Here is a 23,149-nt window from a genome sequence, read left to right as displayed (position 1 = left end):
TGAGGGGAATTCCAAAAGGCTTCCTAGAAGGTGGGACTTGACCTGAGGTTTGAAGAAAGCTAAACATTCTAAGAGGTGGAAGAGAGGAAGAACTATGTTTGAAAGAACTTTTTTTTTTTTTTGCATGTAAAAAGGTGCACATAGAAGATGAAATATCTAGAGAAACAGCTTACAGAAATAGAAAGAACACTGGATTTGGAAAGGGAAGAACTGAATTAAGTTCTTTTTAGTTTTAAACACTATGACATGCTCCTAGCACATCAAGTTGAATCTTTGAATGCTTTCCCCCCTAAAAACATAAAAGTTGAGAGGTTCTAGAATATAATGTTTCTGTATATGTATATATTTATATGTTCAGGCAATTCCTGTTAAATAGGTAATTGTAACTTGAGCTAGAGAGAAACTGCTATGTAAAAATGTCTCCTGAGTTCCAATCAAAAACCTTTAAGAACACATTTTTAGAACATAGCTACAATTAACCTCTGTAGTATGTCAAGATCCAGCCCTAAGCCTTAGATCTCCCTGATTTGAAATTAGCTTCCAAGCTTCTCTTCACAGAGAAACTTTACCTTGTTCACAATTCCAAATTTATCTTGTATCCCAGGGGTGTTTTACCTTGTAATTTTTTTTTAATTTTTAATTGAAATTTTATTCTTACTAAGTTAATACTTTCTTTCAATGCAAAAACCTGAATGATTTATGTAGCTAGTTTTCCTTGTATTCAAATGAATCAAAGTGATCTATGTAATTTTATGAAAAGAAATATTATACTTAAGCATTTAGGAACTCTATAGACTTTTAGAATTTCTATGACTCATGGAAAAAACTAATGAGATGCATATATTAAGTGTTTTACAAGTCTTAAAGCACTAGCTATTATTATTATTATTATTATTTAGAAATAAATTCATGTTTTGTCATATCACTTTAAAGGTATTTTGAGTATGATTCAACGAGGACTAATCCCACCAGCAGCAAAAATTACTTTCGAAACCCCACCTATCATACCTAAAACTGCTTTCCTTCATTCTTATAAACAACCTAAGACCAAATCCAGAAGTGAGTATTATTATCTATGTACAATTAGGGGAGTAAATAAATTGTCTTTTATCAAAAATTAGAATACTTGTATTTAATTAACATCTTCAGTGATTAAACAAAAAGTTTTTTTTTCAGAACTTAAAAAATCAAAAGGCAATTGTAATGACTTTAGACTGCAGCTTATTGAATAAAAATCTTCATCATCATCATCAACTGCTCAATTCAATAAACATGGGAATTTCTGACTGTAGGCACAGCTCTGTATAGCATCTTTTGAGGACTACAAAACTTAGAGGAAACTCAGTGCTTGTCCTCACAGAACTTGTAGTAAAGTACACAAATAAAAACTTTAAAAATGCACATTTTTATTAACACAAAATTAAATGCTAAAATAAACAAAGGTATAAGTAAAATACTACATGAGAAAGGTCATTATTGAGGTGGGTGGGAGCAAGGAGGAAGAATCATCAAAAGCTCCTTGAGGTAGAATACTTTTGATTCAGACTTAATAGACTATATACAAATTAAAAGGTGGCATAGCAAATGGGAATATTCGAGGCTTGGGGAACAGCATAAGCAGAAACATGGAGATGGAAAACATAGGACATGTATGGGAAATACATATTCTAGCTTGAAGCATAAGACTGGAAAGTGAAGAATATGATAGACACTAGTCAATGTGATGTTACAAAATTTTTCTTAACGTGGTAATTAGGACTTATTGCCCTAATGTGGTAATTAAGATGATAATGGGGGCCTAACAAAAAATGGTCACCAAGGAAGTAAGAAATAGAGAAAAGATATATAAAGGGCTTTTCATTGGTAGAATCTACAGAAATGGAAGAATGTAAGAAGTGAGGGAGAGTGAAGAGTGATAACATAAAAGTTTCAGCCATTTGAGATTAAACTTATTCTGTTTGGCATGAAGAACAGAACAGGAATTACGGGTAGAAGTTGCAAAGAAGTCTATTTAATGAGTGGATCTCCATCAGTTGGGGAATGGCTAAATAAGTTGTGGTATATGAATGTAAAAGAATACTATTGTTCTATAAGAAATGATCAGTAGGATGATTTCAGAGAGGCCTGGAGAGACTTATCTGAATTGATGCTAAATGAAATAAGCAGAACCAGGAGAACATTATATACAATGACAACAATATTATGTGATGATCAACTAGGATAGACTTAGCTTTTCTCAGCAATATAGTGATCCTAGACAATTTCATTAGATTCAGAATGGAAAACACTATCCACATCCAAAGAAAGAACTGTGGAGACTGAAATGAGGATTGAAGCACACTATTTTTACCATTTTGAGGGGTTGCTTCTTCTTTCTCGTAGTTTTTTTTTTCCTTTTGTTCTGATTTTTCTTTCACAATAACAAATATTGAAATATGTTTAAAAAATCATACATGTAGAATCTATGTCAGATTGCTTCCTTGACTTGGGGAGGGGAGCAGGAGGGAGAGAGGGAGAAATAATTTGGAATCTTTCAAAAATGAATATTGAAAACTATCCTTACACGTAATTGGAAAAATAAAATATTATTGAGAAAAAAAGAAGCCAATTTAGGTGAAATGTTGGGAAAGCTTCCTAACCATTATAGCTAACTCACTAAAGGTAGACCAGAATGCCTTGGAAAGGAGCAGGCTTTACATTCTTGGTAAAGTTTTCAAGCAGTGTCTGAATGACTATTTGACCAGGTATATTACAGTAGGGTTCCTTTGGCATATGCTTTGGACTACATGGACACTAAGTTCCCTTCCAAGTCCAAATTTTGTGATTGTGAGATTAGGTGAATAGTGAAGTCAGAAAGAAGAAAGAGGTTTGGGGGGGGGGGGGGAATAAACTTGGATTTAATAACAAGATTGAAATTCCAATGGGATATCTATAAAGCAAGATCCCATAATTGGTTTGGCAAGTCTGTAGCAGAGATACTGTAGGAGTTGTACAGATATCTTCAGATATCCCTAATCCTAAAAAATCTCATTCCTTTTCTCTTTCTTTGAACTAGAACATATAACTTTTATAAAAATTACCTAATCTCTCTGAGCATCAATTTCTTTATATGCAAGGCAATAAAACTTGCCATGACTATCCTATAGAATTGTTGTGAGGTTCAAGTGATTATCTATGAATTTACTTCAAAAATTGTAGAGTTCTATTCAAATATTAGATTTTATTATTATTATAGCCTATGTTTATTTACATGGCTTTACAAAGTCCTTCACATATTTTTTATTTATTACACTGTACAGCCCTCATACTGCCACGTGGAAGTTTCTTTTTTGTTTTAGATGTATTTTTTGATGTTGAATTTTAAAAATGTGAATGTAATTTCTCAATCACCTATCATTACTGAGTAACATGTTAATAATTTGATATAAATTTTAATTTGATTGGGAGATAGGACTACTGAGAAAGTCAGAAGGAGAGGTAGTGCGAAGTTTTTGCATGCTGTTTTAACTCCCAAAAAACTTTTTTGTAATGTGGCAGACTGGAACATAGTAGCCAACTATTCTTACCATTGTGTGTTGTGCTAGGAGAATAATTTGCAAATATTAATATTGTTTCTAATCTTATTTTCTAATATTACTTTGAAGGTGTTAGTGAATGTTACTTAAATTTTCAGTCTGTCACACAAGTATAGCAATCTTAATTGCTTTTATTATATGTGTAGTGATCTAACTTAAAAATTTTACAAATAAAAACCACTATTCTAGATCATAAATCTTTATTTTAGTGGCAATGTAGCTGATTAGAATTAGATTTGAGCCTCTTATTTGTGCTATTAAACTAAATAATTAATTGGATACATAAAGCTTGTTCAGGTCAATTGTGGTTCTCAAGATCAGGAAAGAATAGAAAAGACCCTTCAATGGATTGCTATTTTTGCTTAACAAATTTATTATAGATACCATCCAAATCTAAACATAATGTGCAATATCCAAATCCAAATTTATTATAAGCTAAAAGATCTATTTCGCATATGGAGAACTACTACCAAAACCATCAGAAACTTGGAACCTAGAGGAAATGACATAGTAGGAGACCAGTGAAATGGTGATCCCCCATTTGAAGTCATCTTTTCCTCTTTAGACAATCAATAACTTAAGCAGAATTAAATGACTTTGTGAACAAAGCCGAATTTCTAGCTTAGTTTTGAGTTAAAAGGATGGAATTTTCAACAAGAACATATCAGAATATCTTTAAAACATGAAACTTCTCTTAAGAATCATTAAGCATAATATATATACATATATATATTTTGACATCTGTAGGAATTTGAAAGTAACTGCTCTTTTATTTGGATTACAACTTGAATGTACCAAATACTACAATTTTATTTGCAAACAAAACAAACTCCAATAAGAAAACAAGAAACCCAAAGAAAATTATTGATTAAAGGTAATGGAATGGATAGATTTGGAGTGGCAGCATGCAGCATGGGAAGGAGAGAATAGACAGAAATGGGAAAAAACATTCTCAGAATTGTGATGGCATGAGGAGAAAAGTGAAGGTGAAAAGTTGAGGCTAGAAATGAAATTAGGAGAAATTGGTACAGATGCTGTTCATTTGAAGCCTGAGTAGAATGAAAAGAGAATAAAGGATCAAGATCTTTAGACAGATTTAAACTAGTCTTAGACAAAGCTATAAAGTAATTCAAATTTGTCCCCTCTTTGTACTCTTTTCTTCTCTTCTGGAAAATAATAACTTTCCCATATCCTATGCTCTATTCCTACTAATAGGAATTCTGAATTCTTCTAAATTCTGAATAAATAAAACTAAGTTAATAAGGAAAAAGGCCCCTCTCAGGGAACTTTTCATGTAAATGCGGAGAGACACTTTAAAACCTTTCCTACTCAAAAGAACAAAACTCAGATGATGGAATAACAAGCAGCAAAGATATTTGGGCAATATGCTCAACCCTCCCACAAATCACACTATGTAGGTGGCTACCTATTGATAACAGTTCTGGGGCATACTCAGGTTTAAGGAGAAGCATTTTGGGAGTGGAATTAAGTAATGAAACAAATATCATTCATAAAAATGAAAGAAAAATCAGAAAGTGAGTGTCATGTCTCAAATCCAAGGGAATGCAAAGCTTGGAAAGAGAAGGTATCCTATGCTATTAAATGTGACTGGCAAGTCAAGGAGGATAAGGACTGAGAAAAAGTCTTTGAAGTTAGTAATGTAGGCAACTCCAGGAATGAATCTTTGGTAAGCCAATGGGCATAAAAACTGACTTGTAAACATATGAGTGAATGAATGCTGCAAAAATATATAAGAAAACATTTGAGAAATGTGGCAGCAAAAGGTTGTCAGTCAAAAAGCATTTATTAAGTATTTAAGTCAAGCATTCCACTAACAATTTGGGATACAATGAAAGACAAAAACAGCTTCCACAGAGTGACTGTGGATTAAAAACTGTGGATATCTTATGTATTTCTAATGGCTCTATGAACTGTGCGATTTATATAGTTTATAATACAAAACACATAACCTTGATCAATATCACTTGTTTCCTTTGAATGTTTGAATACATGTACAATGTACTGAAGTACTAAGAAATGATGAGGAGATAAAACAGAAATTTTAGTTAGTCAAAAATTTTTTTCTACATCTTTCATTATGACTATTGGTAATAATAATGATGAAACTTTGGTCCATACCTAGTACAAAGAAATAAAAGCCTTGTTCTAGGGCTATCTTGTATATTATTGAGCAATAGGAAAAGTGTATGTTCTGTGTCAAAGACTGACAAATAAATAGTTGTACCTCACTTAATGAAATAGTTACATTTTTGAAAAGTTGCATATGCATTGAATTCTATTTTGAATTCCCTATGGGGACTGCCAATGGGAATTAAAGGATTTTTATGGCAAAATATTTTATAAAGGTAACAATTACCCTCCAATATTTTTAAAACTCATTTTAAAAACTCTGATTTTTCATGTGTGCCACATTCTTAAAAGTAAGTAGTTTTTCATTCTAGTAGAACTTATGTAGTTTCCTTTAATTTCTAATATTAGCCTAATATTATTCTATTTGAAGTTAATGACAGAAGATACTTTATTTCTTCAAAACAGGAAAATTTGAAAAAGCCTTGCCAGTGATTAATATAGACCATGTTGACCTCCCTAAACCCAGAGATCTTGAAGTGAAGATTCCTCCAAGTACAGGCGAAAGAGGTCCACCTCCACCCAGCATCTCTTTCTCATCAATTTTGAAAACACAGCAGATAACAAAACCAAAAATGGCCCATCGAGTTAAATCTAAAATCGCGGTATTTATATTTTTATTTCTAAATAAAGATAAAAATATTTTGGATCATAGTTAGTTTTCACAACTTATTCCTTTGTTGTATGCATAAATTTGTTTTTGTAGGTGTTAAATTTCATATACTGATATATATATATATATATATATATATATATATATATATATATATATATATATATACAATATATGTATATATTGACCTGTGGCTTGTATTTTATTTTGAAAATATTCTGAGGAATTAATTAAATACTTTTATTATTCTTTAAAACAAATATAGGAAGGAAATTTAAAGCACCACAAGCTGTACATAGGATAATTTTGGTTTTGTTTCACAGAGGAGAAAGGTAATTCTCTATTGCAAAATGGGAAGACATCTCGTTTTTTAATAACCTATCATAGATGAATTAGTGTTAATATCCATTTTAAAATACTAGACTTCATTAATATGGCCTTACCAGTTTATATTTCTGGATTGGATACAAACTTGTGATAATTAATATTTTTTTTTTACATAGAGGACAGCTGGCCTGTTTGTGTTTCTCATTCTGTCATTTTCCAGCTGTCTTAGCTAAAAGACCATGAACAGTAGTAGCACAGAAGATCTTACTTAATTCTACTGAATCTGTAGACTAGATTCTTCTCCCTCTCTTCGTCAAACCTTTATCTTCCAATTCCTCAAATTTTTTTTGAGATTTTTTACTATCTTTCCAGCTTCTGTGTGTGATTTCCCCTCAAGAAATGTTCTGCCTGTTTATGAATCAGGGTATCATGTGATGCTGCAGTTGCCATGGCAAATATTTGTGTTTCATGAAAAATGTGTGTTAAAAATCAATGTAAATGGCCAAATCCCAAGACAGACGTGCCTTCAGGCCAATGTTTCTTATGTATCATTATTGTTTCAAACTCAGCTGTTTAACAGGCTGTGAGAGGGCTATAGGCTAGATGTGCACAAAGACCATAATAAGAGCATGGGAAGCACCTGTTTTTACTCTCAACATATTCAAGTACAAATTGTAGTGTGTAATGGGAACTCAATCTACAGGTAATGAAAATATTGTGACTGGATTTAGGTTGTTTTATTGCTTGATATTCACTCCCTCCCCCCACCCCCAAACTTGACAAAATGGTGACAAGGAGCTATTTTCTCGCTGCTAATTAGCCTTAGCCTTAATTTCCCCTTCTGTTGAGTTCGCATAGCTTTTGTTTACCGCTAGAAGCAGTAGAATTTCAAGCTATTCCCTGTGGCCCCAAATTGGTATCACATCTTTGAATTGGCTCTTCTATCCTAAATGTAGGTTCTAAATCTTCTCTGAGTTGTACTTTGGATGTGGAAATTTAAAAAGCTAACAGATCTAGTGCTTGTGCTTGTTCCAACATACTGGAACATATTGAAATGATACAATTGGGGCCAATTCTCACATTTGGGAATGGGTTGATAACAAACTCCCTTCTTCCAAATACCCTTTTTTTCTAAATTCTTCTAGAACTAGACATTTACCTCCTATTTGAAGTATTTTCACTTTGTCCAATCCTCTCATCTTGCTTCAGACCAAACAGCACCCCTTAGCAAGTAGAACATTTATGTCCTGTTGTATAAAAGGTTTCTGACTATTAACTCCTGCCTGTGTAGAAAGACAGAGCAGGCGGGCACAGCAGGAGAAGCATTGGAAAACTCTATGTGTTGTATTTGTTTTGCAGAATTGCCCATGAGAGTCATTTTGATTTAGACTGTGTCTCATTCTGCAGTGTAGGGAAGAAACAGATGTCTGGGGTCAAGAGGGCAGTTTGAAATAAAGGTCTGTAATTTGTGTGACTAGTTAAAATTTGGAGTCTGTCGCCTGATGTCACCTCCTTTAAAATATATTCTTGCTGCAGGGCAGAAGTAAGGAAAGCACATGTGACAGCTGGAGACCTCAACAAAAGTTCTCTTGTTCTATGCACATGGGGCAATAGGATCACATATGTATATACATATACATACACACATATATATGTGTGAAATATATAGTCAAAATCATTCTTTAAATTATGCTAGTTCATTTAAAATATATTTCATCATTTCTTTCTAGAACACCTGGTTCATCTTCCTACTCTTCAGTCAAAACATAGGATCTGGTTGTTTCTTAAAAGTTTAGCTTAGTCATATGAGAATCTGGCCTTAGCCCTAAGATTAAAAAATTAAAGTCCATTTTTTAAAAGTGAAATAGTACAAATAAACCCAATGTTTCTCCTTCTTCCCTTTCCTCTCCCTCTCCCACCCCTAAATTTATCCCCCTTTGTTGTAGAATCTCAGGAGGAGTCTTGATTCCCAATAGGTTATTTCAAATAAATTAATAACTACTATTTGTGCTCTTTTAGGGATCTCCAATGCTCCTTCTTTTATGACTTTCATCTTTGTAGTTCTGCTGCCACTGACTGCTTTTGAGATGACAGATCAAAGCACTCAGGAACAGCAGCATGGTCAATTCCTCTGGCAATAAAAACTGACCAGGTAAGAATGAGGTTATCTATGGTACTGGAGATTGGGTTGCCCCCCCTATTTTCATGATGTATAAAGAACAAAAAGTCAAAGGTGATGCTTTGTTCATGACAATGCACCTACAAGGTTAACAGCACTGTTCTGAGAGGGAAATGGGCATTACAATTGATACATCCCACTCTTCCCAGCAATAACGTGTAGGATCACTTGGATATTAAGTATCAGGATGGCTGAATTCCACTGAATAGACAGAGACCTTATATTTTTTTCTGGAGAGTGGAGAGGAATAGACTCCCAAGCTAATGGACTTTTCAGGAAACTTCTTAGCTCTGTACAAAAAAGAATTCATTCAAAACAATGTCTATAAACTCTGAATCTTAACAGTGACTCTGAAATGAATAAAAAATAAGTGTTCCTGCAAATAGAATGAAATTGGGTGACTTCTTTTGGACCTAGTTGGACCCACATTGATACAAGGCCATGTAGGCCTGCAAACTCCAAAACCAGAAGACAAAGAATGAGAAGAAAATACTGCCATTTACCAGGAAGAGAAAATAAAGGAAGAGATCAACTCAAGGAAGAAAAGAGATTGCAAAGGATCTTACGTCTTTAAAACTTGCCCACTCAAAACTTGTGATCTCATCAGATTTGGTGTAATTAATTACCATTTTCTTCTTTATGTACTCTTAGATTGACAGATCTCGAAATTAAAGGGACTTGGGGTCTATGGGTCATAGAATTATAGATTTAGAGCAGAAAGGTAACTTAGAAGGGAATTAAATCCTTAATTTATGAGGTCTAGTCCAACCTCCTGCTTTTATAGATGAGAAACTAAGGTGTCAGAAAGAGGAATCCCAAAGATCACACAGGTACTAAGAGACAGAACTGAGATTTGAACTCAAGTCCTCTGATTATGGTACGCTATATTACATTACCTCCTTTTATAAACTCCCTTCTTCACACTCCTTGAGGATTTGAAGTAATCATAACACTCTTTGCCCCTCAATATGACTTCTATGCTGAATCTGAGGGCAAGTGAAGTTGCAAGAAGTCCAACTCTATTAATACAAAAAAATTTCTCTTCAACCTAATCCCACGATTCATTGCAACACTCCTCTCTTCTGAGACCTATTTTTCTGACAGTATTTAAGTAAGAGAGATCAGTTATTATAACTCCATTCCAAGGAACTAGAATGTAATTAGGTATTTTTTGTAATTATAATAATTCAGGGTTGCTAAGCAAGCAATCTCCTATCACAAAAAAAAGCAAGGAAAATCTGTTATTTGGAGTGGAGCTAATAATATATTCCAAAATGCAAGTTGATCTTTTTTCATGTTGAAGCAACTTCTTTTTTTTTCTTCCATCTCTTCTTTCAAAAAGAATGATCTCCAGGGTGGAAAAGGTAAAAAAAAATAAAAAATAAAAATGGTTAAGAGATTGAAAGGCAGTGTGATAGAGTACTTGGCTTGAAATCAGAAACACTGAGGATCAAATCCCACCGTGGAACTTATTGGCTGTGTGACATGGGTAAATCCCTTTTATCTCTATGAGCCCATTTCCTCATCTGTAAAATGCTGAAAATAATACCTGTAGTATCTTCTAAATAAGGTTTTTCTAGTATTCAAATGTCATAATGTATTTAAAGTACTTTGAAAACCTTAAAATATTCTGTAAAGGTCTATTTCTGTTAAGAAAGTTATCAAGATAATTGAAGAAATGGTAGATAAGCATTTAGTTATTTCAAAGCAAGTTCAAATCCCCTGATATTACAAACACAGACATACATTATAAACAATGATATGGGGGGGGATTCTTTTTTTGCAGAAAAAAAAAGGTCATTAATAATGATTTTTGAGTGATCAGAGAGAATAGGATGGTGATAGAGACTGGAGAGATGAGAATGTTGTCTGAAGGTGAACTAAATGCTGACTCCTAGAAAAGTCTAAACAGATAATCTTTGAACTCTGAGAAAGAGAAGGGTGATTACTGGGAATCAGCATTTAGGTCACTAAAAACAAGATATGCCAGACTATCCATTTTAGAAACATGTTGCTAGAAGGATGACAGATCAGCATGAATGCTGTAAAAATATCTTATTTGGATTCTACCAGATATTCAAATATTTTCTTCTCATATACTTGAGAAGTAGATAAAGAAATGTGGATTGGATAGCAGCACAATTCAGTGAATTAATAATTGGTTGAAGCTCCAAAATTTTACTTAAGATTTGATGTTCACCTATCAAATCTTTATTGTCATGGCAAAGACTCTTATCTTCGGTATTGTTTTGTTCAGTGATTTAGAAGAAATTGATAGTATAATTACTGTAAGTAGTGTTCAGCAGAATACAGAGACTACATACATTAATAGAACTTTTTGCTAGTTAGATCATACCTCAAAGATTATATTCATTTATTAAATCAAAATTTCAGAAACATTTTGTCAAACTGGAATCTAGAGAAGGTAACCAAGATATTGAGATGAATGAATAATATTTCCTTCTGTGTAAAAGAATGTCTGAATTATCTGGCTTATGACCCATTAAGTTATATGCATAACTCTTTCTCCTGTAGTCTGGGGTTCTTATGCTGTTTTGTGTCATGATCCTCTTTGGCAGCCATGTGAAACTTCTGGAACCCCTTCTCAGAAAATTGTTCTTAAGTGAGTAAAATTCAATAAATAGTATTGAAAAAGGACACTGATTATTATTTTGAAATACTAGTATAAAAAAATTTTATAAGTATTTTTTTAAATACCAGTTAAGAACACTTGAGTGTTTACACTATTTAAGTGTCATTTGAATAAGCTAATGATGATGAATTTTGAAAAAAAGAAGATTTAAGAGAGATGAATATTTTAAGGGCTATCATCTGGAATTCAAATTGGACTAACTTATATGTGGCTTCAAATACTAATGAGTAGCAGATTTCAATAGAAGAAAGAATTCCAGATTAGTCAGAGGTGTAAGAAATAAGCTACTTTGTGAAGTTTTTTAAGTTTTCTATAATTACAAGTATTAGATTCTACAAGTTGGGAATAATAATGTGATTCCCATATTATTAGGTAGACTTGAAGTTTTTAAACTGTGGGTCACAACCCCATATGGTAAGTGAATGTGATGGTCATAAAATTGTGTTTTATTGTCAGCAAATGTTTGATTTGTATACATATATACCTGGGGTCACATAAAAAATTCCTCAGGTAAAAAGGGATTGTGGGTAGAAAAAGTTTTAAAATCTCTGGACTAGAAAATAAATTTCCTTCTATGATCCTATGATTCTGTAATTTATCTCTCTATCAGGGTAATAGAAAAAAAGTATTTTCAGAAGAATAAATCATCTCCCACTATCACCATCACCACTACCAAGGCTACTATCATCATTGCCATCAATCACATTTCATTTTTCCAACTAAACAAAAAAACATGTATTCACTCTCAGTATTCACCAGTGTGTCAGAGTATTTCTTATTTTATGCAAAGTCCTAAGAAAAAAAGGATTTTCCCTAATACCAGAAAGCTTCTTTAAGTACACGTTATTTTGGTATTGCATGTTGTTGATTTCACCTAACTCTAGAACAATACAATGCCTCCTTAGTCACAGTTAAGCAAAAGAAATAGTTAATCCACACTAGCAAAGTGGTGAAACTACTTTGTCAAAGTGGATGAAAAACGTGTTTTGCTCATATGGGGAAGGGAATGAGTTTATCAAGACTAACAAGAGCATCTTAAACAAATGATACAGATGAATAGGGAACTGGGTTCAGAATTAAATAATAGAAAGAAGTCAGATCACATAATATTTGGGAAACCATATAATACTTTCAGTGATCCAAGTGCCTAGTTACCACAGAAGTCCATCTTACTAATGCTAATATTCCTTTTTTAAAATTAATTTTATAATTATAACATTTTTTGGCAGTACATATGTATAGGTAATTTTTTACAACATTATCCCTTGTATTCCTTCTGTTCCGAATTTTTCCCCTCCCTCCCTCCACCCTCTCCCCTAGATGGCAGGCATTCCCATACATATTAAATATGTTATAGTATATCCTAGGTACAATATATATGTGCAGAACCGAATTTTGTTGTTGTTGTTGCAAAGGAAGAATTATATTCGGAAGGTAAAAATAACCTGGGGAGAAAAACAAAAACCAATGCTCACAGTTTACATTCATTTCCCAGTGTTCCTTCTCTGGGTGTAGCTGATTCTGTCCATCATTGATCAATTGGAATTGGATTAGCTCTTCTCTATGTTGAAGATATCCACTTCCATCAGAATACATCCTCATACAGTATTGTTGTTGAAGTGTATAATGATCTCCTGGTTCTGCTCATTTCACTCAGCATCAGTTCATGTAAGTCTCTCCGAAAGCCTCTCTCTTTATTCCTCCTGCTGGTCATTTCTTACAGAACAATAATATTGCATAACATTCATATACCATAATTTACCCAACCATTCTCCAATTGATGGGCATCCATTCAATTTCCAGTTTCTGGCCACAACGAAAAGAGCTGCCACAAACATTTTGGCACATACAGGTCCCTTTCCCTTCTTTAGTATTTCCTTGGGGTATAAGCCCAGTAGTAGTATGTCTGGGTCAAAGGGTATGCACATTTTGATAACTTTTTGGGCATAATTCCATATTGATCTCCAGAATGGTTGGATCTGTTCACAACTCCACCAACAATGTATCAGTGTCCCAGTTTTCCCACATCCCCTCCAACATTCATCATTATTTGTTCCTGTCATCTTAGCCAATCTGACAGGTGTGTAATGATACCTCAGAGTTGTCTTAATTTGCATTTCTCTGATCAACACTCTGGTCTTGAGTGTCCATGAAAAGTCAAAAAGACCATGTAAGATCTTTAGGGTAACAGATATAATAGAGAGGATTTATGGAAAGATATTGGCAAAATTTGCTTAGGATGAGAAAGTATGGATAAAAGGCTAATTTTATTGGGAGCATCCCTCCTACACTCCAATGAGATTAAAGATTTAGTGACCTATGTGAAGTACGGATATCTTCATTCTTTCCAGATCATATGATCCTCATCTATCGAGACCATGGAAATCAACTATTCTAATTCTCTCATTTTATAGATGAAGACACAATGGCCCACTCAAAGAGAGATTAAACAATTTGCACAAGGGAACCCAATTAGTTTGTTGAAGAAATAGTACTAAACCCCAAATCATCTGATCCCCAGGTCTTTGAGAACTATAGAAAGAATCTGGTAACTTAAGACTTAAGCAACTGGCAGTACAGATAAAAAGAGAGGGGAAAGCATATAGATATAGGAGATCTTTCCAGGACTGGAAAGTCTTAGCTAGGACTTTCTTAAAGAATCTGGGATTGTTCTCCCAGAAATGTATGATGGATAGAATATTGAAAAAAGGAAATGAAACCTTCACTTTAGCAAGTGTGGCCAGAAATATCAGGTAGATTGGTGTACTCCCAACAAATGCTCTGTGTAAAACACAATTCTAGATTGCCCATGTAATTAAAAAAGGCTTCTATGGTGGAAAAGGATCTTTTATGGATTCCTTGTAACCCTTCTCTAAAGAGTCTACTTGAATAATATTCATAGTTACTGCTTAGTATAAAAGAATCTAGTTTGGGGTTCTGATATTTTTGGCAATCCCTAATTACCTGTTCTCCATTATTCAGCCTCTGCCAGGATAATTAGATCTATTATTTAACATCTGCCCCTTTGTTGCCTCTTTACCCCTGTCCACTATATCATCCAGACCACAATAATCCATTTTCTGGAATTTATTCACAAGGAAAAATATTTATAAATTTATAAATAATATATCAAGGCAAGGTAATTGGCAGTTCATGTCAAAACATATTAAGTCCAAGGCTGAATGATAACTATATTGTCTAAACTGGTCATCTCACAACAGTGATTTTGACTTATCTTGACCCATAATCCTTCTTAGCTTGAGTTGGACAACTTTCTAGAGTAATCCACCTGAAGAATGATACTTTCTGTCCCAAAATACCACCCCACAAGTCTAGATATAACTAAGTATTTTAGATTAAACAAATTTGCCCAAATTATAGCACTTAATTCATTTTCAGCTAATTAAGGAAAATTGTAATCCTTTTCACATTTATAAAAGCAGCTAGCCTACATATTCTCTTTTTTAGGCTAAACATATCCAGTTCCTTCTAAGAATCTTCATCTATGGCATGATCTGAAGGTTCTCTATCATATTAAACACCTTCCTCTGGACTTTTATTCAGTTTATCAATGTCTTTCCTAAAATGTGGTGCCCATAAATGAACACAATGTCCCAGATGGGATATAACAGACTGGAAGGAGAGCTGGACTATCACCAATCTGTTCCTGGATACTCTTTTATCTTAACACAGACAAATATCACATAAATTCTTGGCTTCCATTTCACCCTTACCCTTCACTCTGACTACTAGAAGCATTTCCATTGCCACTCATTTCATTTCAATTTACTTGTCATTGGGCATTTAGGAGCTATGACTTATAATGCATTGACAAAACAGGAGACCCTTTCCTATATACAGTAATGCTTCATTTATCAAACCTCATTGAAGAATGTACTCTTGCATACTAAGGAATCTGCAGATAACTGAAGCTCACTTTTCTGAGTGCTAAAACTTTTTTTTCATCTTAAGTATTTTTGCAGTTAATCTTTCTCACATATATTATACACTTCACTGCACTCTTATTCAGCTGTTACCAAGTGTAATTTAATTTCTTTATCACACTGGGCAGTAATACAGTTTTCTGATTTTTAGTTTTTCTGTCTCTGTTGTCCATATTAGCTTTCATTCTGCCATTGTACTTTCCCTTAATGCTTCCTCCTCTCTAGCTGATTATTAAAGACAAGTGAGAAAACAAATGGTTTTGATTTGGTTATTTAGGTAAGAATTGAGTAGGACTTGGTTGGAGGGCCTAACAAGAAACATGTATGAGCTTTAGTAAAAGAGTCTGTGCTAATATTTCAGGCCCTTTAAAAATTAGTTCTGGGTTTATTCATAGCTGTGGCATGGAGGGCTAAGATGACATAGTAGGTACAGTGCTGGGCCTGGAATCAGGAAGACCTGAATCCAAATTCTGATTCAGCACTTACCATGACCCAGAGCAAGTTACTTAACCTTGTTTACCTCAGTTTTCTCACATGTAAAATGATCTGGCAAATCACTTTAATATGTTTGCCAAGAAAATCCCAAATGGGGTCAAGATGAGTTGGACACAGCTGAAAAAGAAATAAAAAACAATTTGCTAGGTATTATGCTAAAGGATGGGTATGCAAAGAAAAGTAAAAATGGAAGCCCTTACCTCACATTTTAACATGGGAAATAACATGCAAAAAATTAAACATATAAGATATATTCTGTGCAATTGGAAGATTATGTCATAGGGAAAGTTCTATTGGTGATGGGAGTTGGAAAAGGCTTCTGTTAGTATTAGTGAAAAAGTTCACTCCAAATTATAGAGGGAAGTATCTTTGTGACTCCTGTTTATTATTATTATTATTATTATTATTATTATTATTATCTCTACAATGAAAAGAGCTGATTTTTGAGTAAAGGGATAGGGTTGGAATCCTCTGGTATTCACTGCCTATGTGACTTTGGATAAACAACTTCATGTCTCAGTTTCCTCATCTGTAAAAATGAGAGATGTGGACTAAAGGACATCTGAGCTTCTTTTCAGCCTTATGATCTTATGCTGTGGCTATACCATAGGAATAAGTGACTTTAATAAAAAAAACTAATTACTATGAAGTCCAATGGTGGGGGCTCAGCAAGAGAAGTAGGGTACCTAATCTAGGTACCCAGATGGTCCCCCCTTAGAGGCTAAGGGTAGCAGCAGCTACTCTCTCTGTTGGCCCAACCTACTAACAACTTGGCAGTGGGAGTTGAAAAATGCACTGCAAGGATGACGGGAGATATTGCACATTATTTTAACACACTTAAGGAAGAATTTAATTTCTTAGAAAGAGAAGTTCATTTTTTGGTTGGCCCTAATAATTTATCAACCTAGTGGGCATAGATAACTTTGTCTTGGTATATTTATCCTTATTAAGATAAAGAAAATAAAAACCTTTTATTATCCCAAACATCAGTCAGTAGGCAAGCATTCATTAAGTGCCTGTTAATGTGCCAGCCCAGCAAATAAATATAGGTGCAAAGACAAAAGTAAAGTAGTTCCTGCTCTCAAGAAGCTTTCATTTTAATTAGTATGTTACATTATTATGGAAACATTGAAATTCTAATATTTGGTAAAACATTTGCTAAAAAAAAGTTTGCCAAATTTCTTTTCTAGATAAAGTGCCTGTTTTTGTCACAATGCACATCTATTTAGGTTTCACTTCTTATTTCAGAAAATTCCATCACTCAAACTTTAGCCATACTATAATATTAGCTCACAGTTATTTAGTACCTTACAAATTACATTAGGCCACTAAGATAAGCTATAAAATGGTGTGATGATAATATTTGGGCTTATCTAACTAAACTGAGCTAAAGCTTGGGTGATGGAATTTTTAAACCTAAATCTCCTGAAAACAAGAATTGGCTTAATGGATCTCCAAGACTTCTTTTAGCTTTAACATGCTATGATTCTATATCATATCTAGCCAGTAAACAGGAATAATTTTTGAAGAGCAAAAGATTAGTATAGGTCTGTATGGTCTTATTAAACTGGGTCCATTTTTTGATTTTTCTTCAAAGGTTAAACAGAGTTCAGATTTCACTTCAGATAGACAAATGGACATTGGAATAGGAAAAAAAATGTGAGGCTGATTTTTTTTTCCTTTTAGACAAATGTTCTGTGGAAATAGCAAGTGAGCATTATCCACTCAACTTTGCTTCTTCATATATAATCTTTATCAAAAGTGAACCAATCATTTTAGGCTTGGTTGTATAAGACAGTGTGGTATAATGTAAAGAATCTTTAATTAAAAGTCAGGAAAGGCTTGGGTTAAAGTCTTGCCTCTGACCTTTACTAACTGTAAGTTCACAGGCTATCTGGGGGGGAGGGAGGAAGGGAAAGGGAGGAGGGAGGAGAAACCAAGATGGTGGAGAATAGGCAGGTCTTTGTCTAAATTCTTCCTGGCTTCCCTCAGATCAACACAAGACCAAGCCTCTAAATCAGTTTTGGAATGACAGAACCCACAAATATTTGGAGTCTAACAAATTTCTAACAAAAGATATTTTGGAAGAACTTCAGAAAAAGTCTGTTTCAATAGGGCAGGGGGAAGTGGCCAAACAGGTACAGCACAGAGATCCAGAGCTGAGTGCTTCTGCACTCTGGGAGAATCTACTGGGAGGATCTTAGCCAAAATACAGCAGCATTGCCTACTCTGTCCTGGTTCAGAAGCCAAAGAATCAGCAGACTAGCTCTAAGACATCCAATGTAACTACAAAAGGCAAAATAGTAAGTCTCTGAAACCAGAATAAGGTGAACTTAGCATATCCACCCAGAATGGGAAGGAAGCCAGCAGTACCCAGCCTCAGGTACCAGTAGAGGAAGCCTGGGACAATCTCTCCTTTCTTCTAAGAGCAGACTTCAACCTTCAAAAATGAGCAAAAAAAAATTTTAAAGCTCTAACCAAACTCTGTGGACATTAAAGGCAAAATGTCTCCAGATGAAGCTCCAAAGGGTAGTATGAATTGGTCTCCATCTCACAAGGCTCTCTTGGAAAAATTCAAAAAGGATATTAAAAGAGAGAAGAAAAATTGGAAAAGGAATGAGAACTTTGCAGGAGAATTTGGAAAAGGAAACACAAAAATTATCTGAAGAACACATCTTAAAATAGATTTAGCAAAATGGAAAGAACATGTAATTCCTTACAAAATAGATGTGATGAAATGGAAAAAGAAAATAACTCCTTGAAAAACAGAATTTATGAAATGGAAAAAAATCCAATGAACAAAACTTATTTAAAAGTTCAATTGGACAAATGCAAAAGGAGATTAAAAAAAGCTAAATGAAGAAAATAATTCAATAAAATTAGAATTGAACAAACAGAAATAAATGACTCAACAAGACATCAAGAATCAGTCAAACAAAATTAAAAAAAATAAAAAAGGAAAAAATGTAAAATACCACATTAGAAAAACAACTGACCTGGAAAATAGATTCAGGAGAGACAATTTAATAATTATTAGACTACCTGAAAATCATGTTAAAAAAGAGTCAGGATAACATATTTCAAGAAATCATCAAGGAAAACTGCCCTAATATCCTAGAACCATGTTGTGATATGGCCTGTATACTTAGCAACCTGGTTCAGACAAGCATGAATAGACACAAACAGCTGAGGTGTGATAAACAGAATCAGGTTTTGTTTTTTTTTTGTTGTTTGTTTGTTTTTATTAAATCATACAGACTTTTAAACGGTATGATTAGCATATGAGAAAAAATAGACTTGGTCAATGTCATCACAGCTGCATGCTTGTGGCAAGTTTTGTGTTCCCATGAAGTAAAACTCTGAAGCAAGACATTTGAGCAATAAATTTCAGGAACTTATGAAAAGTCTATGGAAAGCTACATTCCAGGAGATATGTGAGATCCTCAAAAGTCTTTTGACCCAACACTGAACTCCTCCTGAGCTCTCAACATTTTTCCCTTTTTTGTTTCCTAATAATTTATCTACACCTGTCTGCCATAACTTTCTAAATGGGAAACCTGATCACATACATTTTTTGTAATGAGACTTTGCCTTCATAATAGTAAAAGACCATTTCAATATTCCAGGTAAGCAATGGATTAAAAAAAAGAAGTATTATGACGAGTACAACAAACATTAATATATCATGCACCCTTGTCCCAATAATTGTTGGATATTTAATCCAGTCACTAATCTTTGCTGTTTTCAAAGGTATCAAATCCTAATCAAATCAAATCTGGCATCATGTATATCTTTTGCTATTTCGTATATATTAGGCTTCCCAAAAAGACCATTCAGATGATTCCTAATCCTATGCCACTCCCAATGAGTGTCATTGTATTCAATTTTTATCACACAGAACTGATAATATCTATAATCACAGACAAGCATTTCTCTAAAATTCCATGTCAACCTCATCTCCAATGACTATAATAGCTTTTTTCAAATTGATTAACATCTGGAAAAACTTAGCAATTTGAGCTTGTCTTCTGAATCCTAAACTGACATTCCTGCTTAACTCTTCCATGTATTTAACCTGCACTATCACATTTTGAACAGTAGATACAGATATGGGAATAGATAGAGAACTAATCAAAGAAACGATCATTAGTATTCTTAGCACAATACAACTAATACAGCTTTTATTCCTAAATCCCAAAGAAGATTCTTGCCTTTCAACCAACCCACTTAATACATAATTAACTTGTATTGTTACACCCCTTCATTTTTACTGGCATCTGCACATGAAAAGGCCTAGTAATAATAATTACCAAATTTTCTGTCTCTAATCTTGAAATATAATTGGTTTAACATTGCAAACATTACAGGTAACATTGTATGGGCCTTTAGCATTAAAAGGATCTGCAGGGCCCCATAATCTCAAAATGCTAACAGAGGTGTTAAATCCTAACATGAAGGCATAAGGCTCTTTTAAACAGGAAAAGAATGTCAGCTCTTCTTGCCACTTCCTGTCCCCCATTGGTGTTTTGGAACCCAAAGTGACCTTGTCCATGGCCACTGGAATCTTCCACGTCTGCTGGTTAGCTAATCCATCAGAAGGTGTCCATGTGAGAATCAGATACCCATGAGAGATGGGAAAATCCTCAGAGTTATTATGACAGCTTTGCAAAGTGGTATTTTGATCTATTGAATAAGTCCGTTTTGGAGTTCTAAGTCCACAAAGAGTGGGTCTGTGAGGGCCAGGAGTATATTTAACTTGTTCCAGTCCTCTTAACACATTCAATAATAAATTCACATGAATAACCCAATTCATTTGTAATTGTAATCCTGTAGTAGTTCTATATTTATTGTCCCTCTTCCCTTCTTTCCTTTATATTTGAGCATCATAAGATCATCCCTCAATGCTTGTACCTGATGTTGTGGCCATTTTTGATAGGTGCTAGAAGACAAAATTATTGGAAGGGTAAGAGCTAAACCTGAGAAATTAAAGCCATGTGTGTGAATATGATTTTTTTATGGAGCTTAAATTCTGTTGTAACTTCTTCAGAAGCTATCCCTTATAATTCAACTCTGGAAAATGTTCTTCCTACGTGATTACCCTGGTGGATGGGAGACATAAGCCCAATAACTTTTCTCAGGTTGTTCACCTCTACACAGCTACAGCTGACTCATAATGATTACCAGAGCAAGAATCAGGTTTCTTGTTCTGTTGTTCCTTTTGCTGCTTCTCTTTTTCTCTCTGCGCTTTGTTATTGTTTATTTCTTTCATCTTCTTCAACAATTCTCATGTTCTTTTTTGGGATCCAGATTTTTTCTCCTTCATTTTGTCCCTCGATTATTATCCTATTTGGTCCCATCCAACAATCATCTTTGCTATCTTTCCACATGAGTTTGGTAATTTTGCTATTATTTTGCCTGTATTTCTGTTTTTAAAATGTTTTCCAGCTGGTGTTAACTAATCTATATCCACTGTTAAATAATTTATAGTGCATAATCATCTATAAGGTCATTCCATTGCTTCCTCAGAACCAGAAGGTAAAATAGCCATTGAAAGAATTCACCAATTACCTCTTGAGACCCCAACATGAAAACTCCAAGGATTACTATAGCTTAATTTCAGAATTATCATATCAAGGAGAAAATGTTGTAAACAGCCAGAAAGAAACAATTCAAATATTGAGGAGCCATAATCAGGATTACCCAGGACCTAGCAACTTCCATTTTAAAGGATTGAAGGGCCAGGAATATGATATTCCAAAGGACATAGGAGCTTGGATTGTAACCAAGAATCAACTATCCAGCAAAATTTAGCATTATCTTTAAGGGGAAAAGATGAATATTCAATTAAATAGGTGAATTACATTTATTTTTGATGAAAAGACCAGAGCTGAACAGAAAATTTGATCTTCAAATACAGAACTCAAGAGAAGCATAAAAAGGTAAAAAGGAAAGAAAAATAATTATATTTCTTTTAAAAGTTAAAAGATTATATTCCAATATGGGAAGATGATATGTTTAACTCTTGAGAACTGTATCTCTATTAGGAGTATACCTAGAGAATATAGGTTTAATTTGACTTCATTATGATAATATAAGAAAAAGAAACTAGAGGTAGAAAAGAGATTGTATTGAGAGAAGGGGAAAGTAGAGATAAAATGTGGGAAGAGGCAAAAAAAGACCTATTACAATTGAGGAAAGAAAAACATTGTGTGAGCTTTAATTTCATCAGATCAAAGAGAGAATATCAGACATATTTCATTTAAGAGAGAAATTTGTCTCACCCTATAGGGAGATAGGTGAAGAAAGGGAAAAGAAAAGGGGAAGGCGAATAGAAAGGAGAACAGAAGCAAAAGGAGAAAAGAATAGGAAAGGGGGAAGGAGCTGTTAAAAGGGAGGACTGTTTGAGGGAGGTGGTATTCAGAAGCAAAGCACTGGAGAAGAGGGAAAGGGGGAAAGGAAAGAGAAAAGCATAACTTGGGGAAAATAAGATGGCAGGAAATACAGAATTGGTAATTTTAGCTGTGAATGTGAATGGGATGAACTCTCCCACAAAATAGAAATGTATAGCAGACTAGGATTAAAAGCCAAAATCCTATAATACGTTGCTTACAAAACACATTTAAAGCAGAGTGATACATATAGAGTAAAGATAAAATACTGGAGCAGAATCAAATGCTTCAGCTGAAGTAATTAAAAAAAAAAAAAAAAAAAAGCAGGGGTAGCAATCCTGATCTCTGATCTAGCAAAAGCAAAAATAAATCTAATTAAAAGAGATAAGGAAGGAAATCACATTGTGCCAAAGGGTACCTTAGTTAATGAAGTAATGTCAATACTAAATATATAAGCACCAAATAGTATAGCATCCAGATTCCTAGAGAGCTGCAAAAAGAATTAGACAGCAAAACTATAATAGCAGGGGATCTCAACCTTGCTTTATCAGAACTGGATAAGTTGAACCACAAAATAAGAAAGAAGTTGAGGTAAATAGAATTTTATAAAAGTTAGATATTCTAGACCTTTGGCAAAATTGAATGGAGACAGAAAGGAATATTCTTTTTTCTTAGCAGTATATGGAAACTACCCCAAAATTGACCATATTTAAAAAAAATTCAAAATCAAATGCAGAAAGACAAAAATAGCAAATGCATCTTTTTCAGATCATAATACAATAAAAATTACATGTAATAAAGGACCAGGGAAAAATAGACCAAAAAT

At 33.8% G+C, this 23,149-nt stretch overlaps 1 protein-coding gene across 4 annotated transcripts in view; it reads left to right on the top strand.

Moving 5' to 3' along the window:
• Positions 1-23,149, top strand: part of IQCH (IQ motif containing H) — a 296,963-nt gene that overhangs the window by 124,133 nt on the left and 149,681 nt on the right. For 2 of the 4 annotated variants that reach the window (XM_074294733.1, XM_074294734.1), the window contains 2 exons: positions 934-1,059; positions 6,132-6,328. In XM_074294733.1, coding sequence (XP_074150834.1) covers positions 934-1,059; positions 6,132-6,328 — 323 coding nt within the window. Of the gene's footprint in view, positions 1-933; positions 1,060-6,131; positions 6,329-8,715; positions 8,816-11,376; positions 11,466-23,149 lie in introns of those variants that run through there. The other 2 variants (XM_074294735.1, XM_074294736.1) reach the window with 2 other exon arrangements.

This window comes from Sminthopsis crassicaudata, chromosome 2 (genome assembly GCF_048593235.1).
Source record: "Sminthopsis crassicaudata isolate SCR6 chromosome 2, ASM4859323v1, whole genome shotgun sequence".
Lineage (NCBI taxonomy): Eukaryota > Metazoa > Chordata > Mammalia > Dasyuromorphia > Dasyuridae > Sminthopsis > Sminthopsis crassicaudata.
This window is presented reverse-complemented; position numbering and strand designations above follow the sequence as displayed.